Consider the following 11366-nt stretch of genomic DNA (forward strand, 5'->3'; position numbering starts at 1 on the left):
AAATCTAGCTCTGAGGCTGGAGGTCGAGGGAAAAGGAGGGGGAGATCTTGGCGCAAGTTCCCCGCGATGGCTGCTGAGACCCCGGCAGGGGAGCCCGAAGCCAAAGGACGTTGGGCCCGCAGGGAGGTGGGGCCCGGAGAGCGCTCTAGGTCTTATTCCAGCCCTGCTCCAGCTGCAGGGCGCACTACAAAGTGCGGGGTAGCCCCAGTGCCGGCGCCCCGCAGCTACCTCACCAGTTCCAAGAGACCAGAGCGGGGGGCGCTAAGTGCCGGTAGGCGGGAAAGAGACCCAGCGCCGAGCTGGGCCCGAAGGCGGCGTAGCCCGGCACAGGGCAGGCGGTGGCCGTGGGCGCGCCGCTTTTGTCCTGGGAGGCAGCAGTGCCCACTTCGCCGCTGCCGCCGCACGGCTGCCCATTGCGCACCAGCACGGGCACCACCACCCGGCGCAGCAGGCCCGGCGCAGCGCGCAGCTCGGCAGTGACTGCCAAGTCGCGCGACTCCGCGGCCTCCGGCGCGCGCTTGCGCTTCAGCTTGTAGCGATGGTTCTGGAACCAGATTTTGACCTGCGTGGGCGTGAGGCGCAGCAGGCGCGCCAGCTGCTCTCGCTCCGGCGCCGACAGGTAGCGCTGCTGCCGGAAGCGCCGCTCCAATTCCAGCGTCTGCGCCTTGGAGAACAGCACCCGCCGCTTCTTCCTCTTCTCCGCGTCGAAACCCGGAGACGCAGGCTGAGCAGGCGGCCGCTGCGATGAGTCGGGCGGGCTGGTCTCGGGACTGCTCTCGTCCGAGGCTAGGGACGGCAAAGGAGACACGGCCCGGTGAGACGCCAGCCCCTCTGCGCGCCGGCTGCTTCTCGCGCGCGGCTTTGTGGGGTGAGGCCATTTCCTTCCCTGGGCCTACATTTGGACACCCACCTCTCTGAATTCAGTGACCACAACTCGAGACCGCGCTCCCAAAGAAACGCACCCCAGAGCCCTCTTAAAACAAGTCCGCAGTGGCTGCTACGTTGGCAGGAGAAATTACAGCAAGCGGGCTTACCAACAAGGGCCACCTCCAGGTCGACTGCACTACAGGTTGCCAAGGTTTGCAAAGCCCTGAATCCAGGAGAGCTAAATTTACCTATACTGCCCAATCCCACACAGAGGCCTGGAGAACACGGCCGTGTTTCCAGGCATTTAAGGCCGTGTCTTAAATATTTAAACATCCTGACCACTAGAAACAGAAATCCAAGTCCCAGGCGTTAGTGCCAGGCGCTGGGATCTGCTCTGAGGATGTGTCGACTGCGGAACGCATGGCATAGGGGTTTGAGGAGGGCAGAGCCTCTGGTTTCAGCACTGAGGAAATCCAGCCCCGCAAGGGTCCAGCGCTTGGTTCTGCGCGCCCCCTCCACCCTCGCCTGCATCCTTCGCTCACTCACACGCGTAGTGACCGCGCTCGGATTCCAGCCAGGTGGCGCAGGGGCCTGGCCCGGGGGCCGGTAGCTCCGGCTCCCGCCTCCGCCGGTGCTGCGCGTCCTGCTCGGGTAAATCCAGGAGACTTCGCACGGTGAAGCTGAGGCGTCCAGAGGTGGCCATGGCCGAGGAGGGGAAGGAGGCAGGGGCAGGGCAGGCTGGGAACCGAGGGGTGGCCGGGGACGCCGCTCCTACTGGTGGGCGTGAGAAGCGCACGCCATGCGCTGGCTGCCGAGGTATTAGCGCGCTTACAGCGGAATCCCCGTCTATATAAACAGCTCTTCCCACCCGGGATGCCTTGAAAGCCGCGGTCTGGGTCTCCAGGGTGTTAAGTACCTGAATGAGTGTCGACCAAAGCCCGGGCGAGCCCGGAAGGTGCCACCTCCGCCCCCCGCCCCGCCCCGTCCCCCGCCCCTCTGTGCCCCGTTACCTCCCAGAGGGCGCAGGAAGCAGCCCTCGACATTAGCAATTCTGTCTGATTAGCCCAAAGTGGGGACAGATAATGGGGATTGTTACCAATGAATAACATCTTGGGTGGCGAGCGGTGGCCACCACCCTCCCGTCCAGCCCCAGCTTCCTCCTCCAGGGCTGACACGGGGTCTGGCCCCGCGGGAGCGCGGGGAAGGGTGAGCGCGGCAGGGGTAGGTTTATGAGCGCCCAGGAATTTATTCCCTGTTTGCTTATTCCTCGAGCTTGTTTGCTGGAGTGTTCGTTTTCCGCAATTAGCCGAAAAGTGATTTACAATACGGCGATAAACTGGCGCGCTCTCTTTCTCTTTTTGGTTGGGCCCATTTAGGGGACTCAGAGGCGAGAGAATCAGGCGGGCACATAGGAGTGGTCTGGCCCCGCCGGCATCTGAGCCAAGGGTTTCGAAGGCTGCTAGAAGCCTCCGCATACCCCAAACGTCCTCCACTTCAGGGCTGCTGGAGAAGGGCTGGCAGCATCCGGCGAGCCCCGGCTCTGCCTCCGTTTCCCCAGACCGGCAAAACAGAGGCGGAATCCGGTCAAGCAATTCAGGTTCGAAGTGCCAGCCCCGTTGGCCCTGTCCCGCCCGGCCGCTGCGCGTCGCGGGCTCGGGCCCAGTGGCTGCACTCCTTAGAACTGAGTCCAGGCACGCTCTGGGGTCCACCGGCCACGGCGTTTCGCAGCGCGGCCTACGAGGGTTTTGCGGCCTCCTTGGAGTCGCTAGACCCTCTGGCGCCACTCGTGGGGCTCCGTGGCCTTAATGTCAGGCCCAATGCCTGGGATGTGGCGTCGGCCCAAGAGCAGCCTTCCAGCCTACGTTCATCGCTCCGTCTCACCTGCCGAGCTTGGTCAGGTGATGGACACATAGGGAAAATGAACACTGGGCCGGCCGGACAGAAAAGACGGCCTGCGGGTGGTTTCTCCGCCGATATATTCTAGTTTGCACAGGCCAACCTGAGAAAAGGATCAATGTAGAAGGTGCAGGGAGCCAAGCGGTGTGGATACATTTTGATGGCCCATAGTTTCGACGTGGCCGCGCTGAAGTCTAGGGCTCAGCGAGCGCACTTTCGGAGGCCTCTCCTCTGGCAGCCAGTGGTTTGGGTTTTTGGTTGCTAAATTTAGTGAGGGGAGCGGCTCTTGGGAGGCTGGCTCCACCTGCGCTGAACTGGGACCTGGCTCTCACGCCGTGGCGGCGGCTCCGCCGGGCCTGGCGCACCCTCCCCGGCAGCCTCTCTGTCAAGCGTGCCCGAGGCGCCCCGGGCTGCGCAGCGCGCTGGGTGGTCGGGCGGAGGCAACCCCAATACAGGCCAACTGCTAGGCCGCGGACAAAGGGGAAATGGAGCTCGACGCCCGGGACCTGTTGGAAGCATTTGTTCCAGTCAAGATTTTGCATTTGTTCAGTCCGAAATAATGCGTGATTGACGCCTGCTCACAATGCGCTTTAGCGCGCCGGGATAAATCGGAGCTTGTCCCGTGTTGTCATGGTTTTCAATGGAGTTCAATGGGATTGGGAGCACGATCGACTCTGCTGGCCGTCTCTCCGCGGTCCCGGCAATAGATTTATTAGTTATGTCTTTTTAAATAAGATTAAATTGAAATGACTTGGCTGTCCTCTCTGAGATGGAAAGAGGGAGGGAGCCATGCGTAGCCGGTGGGGGTGCTTGGTGGCAGCCAATGCCGGAAACCCGGCTCCCACCGCGCCCTAGCACCTAAACTCCAACGTCCTAGAGGTTGGGCAGGTCACAGACTGGCCTAGGGCCTTGTGGACTTCTCTCTGCCTAGAGCTCCATGCCTGGCAACCTCTGCCAGTCCACCTCCTCAGAGAGGTGGGAGGAGGGCACTGACAAAGGCTGTCCTAGGGAATCATTAGGACAGACTCCCAAATTAAGGTCTTAACTTCGATGCAGTGTCAGGTAGAAGGAGCTCTGGCCTGGGAGTTGGTTGGCATCCCAGCTCTGCCCCTAACTAGCTCCAATCACCTCGGTCAGTTTGAGCCGCTCCCCTCCTTCCCCCATCTAAAACAGAAGGGGAAAATCTGATGCCTTCTAAGAACCCAACCAGTTTTATGATTTCATATCTCTGGAATTTTTCTAAAATCATCTTCATTGTATCAGCGTACTGTTCTGAAACTCTCATCCCCAGGACTCTGATTCCACATTCTCCAGAATGTTCTAGGAGAGTATGTGCCATCTTTTGAGTTTCCCAAGGACACTCCAGAAGAATGGGGTGGAGTAGATAACAATTTGGGAAAAAGAATCAAGTCAGGAAAAGCAAAAGAGGAATCTTTCCTGGAGTGACTGACCTCTCTTAGCCTTTTAATCTATTTAACATCCTAAGCCCACATTGACGTGTAGAAATAAGTAAATGGCACTCTTTAGTTCTTAAGAGCTCTTCAGCATCAAATATTTGCTTTTACTCTTAGTATTTGCTCCCAAAGAGGAGATATACCCCCCATTTAGTAGTGTTCTGCGGAGGACCTAACTCTGAGATTAGCTCCAAATATTACTTCTAGCCTCACCCTCCCTGACCTGGGAAGAGGGTTCCTAGGCCCCAGTCTATGTTTTGAATATCCCAGGGAAACTCTGTAACTCCTGGTTCTAGAAAGTTCTGCAACTTCCCTGCTTCATCATGGAGCCCCACCTCCTCCATAGGCGCCTCTGCATTAGTCCAGTTTTTCTCTGCTCTGGGGCTTTATCTAAATTATCTCCAAGAGCCGAGACCTGAGGACTCCAGGAGATTGTTTCATATAAACTGTACCTGCTGAAGAAGTGGAGGAAAGGAGGTGAGCCAGAATTATTAGAGAACGATACTTTCTTTAGTGCCTCTTCACATCAGATAAACTCAAAGACATGGGAGCAGAAACTTATTTTGATGTTGGGTCAATAAAAAAGTCAAGATATTAAGTTTTATACATATTGGAAATATCTACGTGAATTGCCCCCAGTTCATAAATGATTCTTAAATCACAAGTAAATATCTAACTGAATAGTCTTTCCAGATTTTAAAATACTGTTCAGTGTTCTGGACACTTGAACTTTTTTTTGCAACTCAATATAGCTTAGGAATAGTACAATTTTATTAAATAAGTATTTGTTTCCCTATACTTGGATGTAGTTCATTTCAATCCCAGTCAGAGTTTTTAATCTTTAGGCATCCGTGTTGCAGTGACTATATTTAAGCAATCTGAATTAATCACCCTTTCAAAAGTATTATCCAAGATGATCTTTGCTGCTGCGTGCTTAAGAATTTAAGACTAGAAATTTCTGAAATAAAACGAAAGTATCTTGATTTTTCAAAAAATGATTGCATCTATATCTGGTGTTCTGTTTTTAAATCCTTCCATTTTGGTTAAGTGTTTCACAAAATCCTGCAAATCTATACAGTATTGAAGAGAGGCAACATTGCAAATTCCCCTTGATAGATGGAGGGCCCTCAACTGCCAGGACATTTTTCTTTGCCTCCTGTAGCAACTGCTCTTCCCTTTTTATCAGGATTCTGGTTGAAATCGCAAAAGGAAAATAAAAATGGGCTTTTGATACTTCCAAGAAGTGAATGATCTTGATCAGTCTTAGGATGGAAAGAAAAGGCAGCATTTAAAATCAGGCTTCTTTGCCTTTCCTTCTGAAAACTAGTTGCCATGAATAAGTAAACATTTCCCTTTTAATGGCTGATAATCAATGGCTTGGCGGTGGTCCAGGCCTGGCTGCAATTCTTTCTTAGTTGTACTGATGATATATATACATGCGGGACGAGGAACAGCAATTACTTTCAGACTGGGAATTTAGTACATCTTTAAAATGAGCTGTAGATTTTATTGTTTAATGTCACATGACAAGATCCCACCTGAAGTTCCTTAAAATATTGACTTTACATGGACTTGTTGTTGTTCTTGATCTCTAGGAGAAAAGTTATTCTCTCTTAATATGTTTATATAGTTACTTAGGTATATACATGAAAAAATATATAGGGTGTAAAATGATTCAATGAGTTAAAACGTAAATGTACTTAATTAAATGTCTATAGTCTCTATGTTCTAAAGAACCAGCAATTAACTTTTAAAAATTAGTTTATTAAAAATTTCTGACCTTTCCTATGCCTTACGATGGCATAATAGAGGTAACTGTGATAGCATGGAATGTAAGTTGTCGGAATAAAATAACCACACACCTTGGGGAAGGTGCCAAATCTTACTTATCCAGAGCTGAACTTCTCATTTTGGTCTAGTCTTTTATTCTTAAGGTGCCCGTTTATATTCCTTTGCTTGACCCATATAAATATAATTTATATAACACAGGATCCTTGATACTTGCCCCAATAGCTCACACAGGCCTGCCTACATTGCATGCTTTTAACCAGCAGCACTTCAGTTCAAGCCAGTTATTATTATTTTTTCTTCAGTTACCCAAAATGAGGCCCCCTTTTCTTTGTACCTTTACTTTGTTTGATATTAACTTGGGAATTTTAAAAGGGTTGTATTATTACAGTGAGATATTATTTCTGTCTTATTTGGCAGCAATTTAAATACCAAACCAGTTATTATTCTAGAGAAGTATTTGTTACTATTTGGAGAAGACAAGGACCAGAATCTCTCAGCGGGCTAAAGAATCAAATATTCCATTTGCTTCTTAGTGATGATGATAGCAATAGTAAGAAAATACCATTTTATGTTTCATACATTGGAGAATGTTTGCAATGTGCCCTCACACTTGTTATTGTATCCTGAGTCAGGATAGATTACCTAGAAGAAGCGAAGCTTATGGAGAGACTTGAAGGCAGATCGACTGTGATAGCCCTAGAACTGAAGAAATTAGGGGAGAAAATGAAGACGACCTAAAGAGGAGTAAGAGAGTCTATTATAATGGAAGGTATTAGAAAAGAATGATTAAAAGGTAAAAGAGAAACAGAGCCTGTGCTTCCTTAGAGCTATAGTTTCAATTTATCCCATCAACTCAATGAGAAAAATAAATGAATGAACTGGAAAGTTCCAGTCAATAGTGGCTTCTATATTCTTTCTCAAAGTCTTTATATTTCTAAAAACGAATGACAATAGTTTCTAGTTGTAAGATGAATAAGCCCTGGGGATGTAATGTTCAGCATGGTGACTATAGTTAACAATACTGTATTGTATATTTGTAAGTTGCTAAGAGAGTAGATCTTAGAAATTCTCACCACACACACACACACACACACACACACACACACACACACACAAATTGTAACTATGTGACGTGATGAATGTTAACTAAATTTATTCTGGTAATCATTTTGCAATATATACATATATGAAATCATTATGTTGTATGCCTAAAATTAATACAATATTTTATGTCAATTATATCTCAGAACTTTTAAAAATAAATGACAATGGATAACCGTCAGCTTTTAAAGCGCTTCAAGTTTGTCTAGATTCTATTTGGTTTACTTGTAAATGTTCCTTGGGGAAACTCTTTCTCCCTTTTTCAAGAGGAGGCAAAAATGCACGACAGGAGCATGAAATGACAATCTGCAGGAATTTCCCCACCAAAAAAGTCAAAGAACTATATGTGTTTCCTGCAGTGTCTGGAAATCTCTTAGCCAGCAAAGGTGCCCGTCTTTGTGTTCATGACTAAATGGTATTTGCACTGAAGTCACATACCACACAAAGGAAACAAAACAAAATAAAAATGTCCTTCGTGTCCTGTTTTTCAATCATTTGTGTAAAGGAGGTTCTTGGCTTTTATCACTGTCAGTGAAAAGTTCTTCGTTGGAAGGAGACATTCCACTCACCCTGCTTCTTGTGCACGGGGAGTTTACCATGGAAACTACCTCTGGAGTCATCAGACACGGATGTAAATGACAAAGCCCCACACTGGGCATGTTAGGGGTAGCTTTATCTCAACAACCGGGTATGAGGAACGGTGTTTAGAATTTCTTGAGAAATTTATTGTTCTGTTTGTCTTGCTCTGAATCTTAAAACCCAGAAATGGGACTTACGCAAGTTAGGAAACAACTGATGACTTTAAGGGAATTCTGACAGTGAGATAATGTATGCCATGTAGTTAATACAACTATGCATGGTAAAGCTGTACATTTTTAGATGATGTTTTAAATGATCGCTGGAGTATCTCCGAGATAATAAAGTCATCTTTAATATGTGTTTGTAGTTTTTAATTGGTTATGATCTTTAAGTGAAAGAAAAAAAAATTTGTCCTACTGAACAAATTTCTTTTGTGTACCAAGATCTATCCTAGACGGTTGGCTTATTCTTGAAATATAACATTTTGCTTTGTAACATGAACTTGAGGAAATTTGAGAATGCTTCATTTATATATTGAAAAATTATAATTATACTATTATATTATATATTATATATGTATACACACACACACATATATGTTTATCCACATGCTTGTCAAGTTTTCATTTAATTTCTAACGAATCCCAGGTCCCTCCCCTATGGTTTCCACCAAGTCTGTTTCCAGCTTTGCTCTGTCTATGGTCCACATGAGCCAACTCTAAAGACGGTCTGTTTCGGACACAGTGTATTAGCATTGTTCATTTTCATTACCAGCTCCTCAAATCTAGGCAGTTTGTAAAAGCTAGACTAATATATTCCTGGATGGCTGTGGCATCAAGACATGCCTACTTTTTTTTCTTTGATACATAATTGAAACTCAGTTCTTAGGCACTGGAAGTATGTGTACCTTTGGGTGGTTTGTGGTGTGAGAAAGAAATGGATGGTCACATATTGGATTTTAGTTGTTTCTTTGGCTTTGGTGATTTAAAAAGAAAGAAAGAAAAACGAGCACATTTTTCTCCTTAAGCAAAAGGATTGGGTTGTAAAACAAATTAACGGGGGAAAATCAGAAATAATATTATATACCTAAAGCTAGACATTCTATGTCTAATATATTATTAAAATGATCATTTAAAATGACAACTTTGTGAAAGCTCAGATGCCAAAATGCAGAGGGTTATACAATATAATTAATAGGTCATCTCTGGTGAATTTAGCCTTCTGGTTTCTTCCTTAATAAAAATAAAAACGACCCAGTTTTCATGAATTATTATTTTAATCATTTCTTTTGCAGAACCACTAGGAAAAGTAACTGAATATCTCTTTTCATGATGTACACTCATTTTTTCCATTATTGAGATTCTCTATTTCTCAAATCATAGTAGGGTCCTGATGCTGCCATCAGCTGATTGGTCACAAGAGCATCCCCAACAGGCAAGCAGCGTGGGTTGGGGGAAACCTGGTGGAAGTCTCAGCACTGAAGGACGTGGAAGTGACTGGGTGAAGGGAGGAAGGAAGTGAGGAGAAAGTGAGAGAGTGAGTGCCTGGTTCAGCTTGGTGATCACCCATGTCCATGCAGCCATGGCTTTTCCCAGCTGGAGGTTGGTAAAAGGAAGCCAAGTGGCAGGGAGTTGGTTCGAGCCCCCCTGGAGCAGCATAGCAGGAAGCGTAGAGAAGAAAGGGTGGTTTTGTTCACATACCAATTAAGAAACCTGTAGGCCTGCAGCAATTTAAAAGTCCTTGTAGGGAACAGAGGCTAATTTCTAGGAATCCTGTTGTGATTTGCTTTTTAGCAGCATCTCAGTGACTAGCAGAGTGTGATTTCATCTGGTCTAAGTTGTATTTGTTTCCAAACAGCTTAACAATGCTAATTGGGCAGCACAGAAACCCTTTGTAAGTTGCATTTTTTAAAAAAGATAACTCACCCTAGCAATGAACATAGATTGAAAACCAGTTAAAAGCCAGTGAGAACAAATGTATCTTAAATGGAGGATGAAACAAAGGGAAGGTGGGGGCACATCCCCTAATGTCAATAGGCAGAAAGCTGCACGTGCATAATGGCCATGGGAGCGACCACCCAAGGTGGCCCAAGTCAATTCTGGGGACAGAGACCTGGAGCTGGGGTGGGGGTCGGGGGGCAGGCCAGCCACCCAGAGTCCTGCTGGAGGGAGCCAAGGTGGTGGGGAATTTTCTTATTTCTGTTCCATGCCATGCTTGTCTCCACAGCCAATTTTCTTCTTCCAAATACAACACAAATGGCAGAGGTGTGTGATCTGGCTGCTGCGGCCACCAGTCAGTCTCACTCCTGGTCCATCCAGAAAGCTTTAATGAGAGTGACTAAGCACTAACTAGAGTCAACTGAATTACACAAATATATAACCCCCCTCCATGCCCCACCACAAGGCTGCCCACCCATCCAGCTTTATTTTCAGTAGCATACAAGTCCCTCAAGAAACAGGGTTTTTGAGAAAACGCACATATATATGAGTAACTCGTGAATACCAGGCACTGAGCTAATACAGAGGCCAATCTAGGCAAATATCAGACATAGTCCAGAAAAAGCAACCTGATTTTTCTTTTTAACATGCCCCAGATTTGGGGTTCAGACAGACAGAACCAGATCTAGATTTGAAGTCTGGCCCTCCCAAAAATACCTGAGTGACCCGGGTCAACTTTTGTAATTTTTCGGAGCCACAGTTCCTTATCAGTAAAATGGAATAATAATTCCTATGGGTGTAATGAGGATTAATGAGATAGTCTATGTAAAGTGCCTGGCAGGGTGCTTGCCCATAGTTAATAGGTGCTCAATTAATTGTGGCAGTTGTCGCTGTGACAATAATGTATCTTGGGGAAGTGGGATACATATGGAGAGGCTGAGTTTCACCCTCATGTAGCCAACTGGGAGCTGTGGTATGGTAAGTTCTGGATCATCAGTCACAGAGCTGAAGTGAACTTTAATTCACTTACAGAAGAAACTGAGGCACAGAGAAAGGTTGGGTGACTTGCTCAGCATCTCACAGAGTCTGACTTGGAGCCCATATTTTCCTAATCTAGGATTCTTTCTACTCCAGTACACCCTGCATTACAAGTACTTGAAGTAGCTTTTCTTCCCCTAACAGAGAGAGGAAAACGCTGCCTGTAGAAGAGATTTCCTTAAACTTGGTGGCATTACCTAGACCCTCCAGTTTCAGATTTGAGGCATTAGGCGTACTTGCTGTTTAGGACGCTTCAAATCTCTGCTCGCAATGCAAAGGCTCTTGTTGCACTTAATGGAAGGACAGAGGCTCGGCTTTTCAAGCCCTGGTATTTTCATTTTTGGGCACCTCTGTGTAGCTGCTTCAAGTGTTTTTCCCCCAATCTCTATGCCTCGGGATTCATCCTTCCCACTGTGAATCCCTAAAGTAGCCTTTGAGTCCTCTCCATTCATCCAGAGCATCTTGTAGTATAGTTCTCTCTCTTTAGCGCATGTGAAATACCATGTAAGAACAGACTGAGATGATTTGGAAACAAATGCATTTGTCTGGAGAGGACCGGAAACAAGCAAATGTTGACTAAGAAAGCAAATGGAAATGCAATAAGATTGAGGGCGGAAAAAAAACGGGTAGAACTCTTCATCTATTGTGAGAAACGGAGAGGAGAGACTTGTGCTTCCTGGCAAGGCTGTGTCACTCACATCAG

General features: G+C 46.8%; 1 protein-coding gene across 1 annotated transcript; it reads right to left on the reverse strand.

Moving 5' to 3' along the window:
* Positions 1-229: 229 nt before the first annotated feature.
* NKX2-8 (NK2 homeobox 8) lies at positions 230-1783 on the reverse strand. The gene is made up of 2 exons (XM_033109660.1): positions 1414-1783; positions 230-786 (listed from the first exon to the last, which is right to left on the reverse strand). Exons 1-2 carry the CDS (start codon positions 1568-1570, stop codon positions 230-232), a joined length of 714 nt encoding a protein of 237 aa, XP_032965551.1. The 5' UTR covers positions 1571-1783.
* Positions 1784-11366: the final 9583 nt, after the last annotated feature.

The sequence above is a fragment of the Rhinolophus ferrumequinum genome, chromosome 6, assembly GCF_004115265.2.
Source record: "Rhinolophus ferrumequinum isolate MPI-CBG mRhiFer1 chromosome 6, mRhiFer1_v1.p, whole genome shotgun sequence".
Lineage (NCBI taxonomy): Eukaryota > Metazoa > Chordata > Mammalia > Chiroptera > Rhinolophidae > Rhinolophus > Rhinolophus ferrumequinum.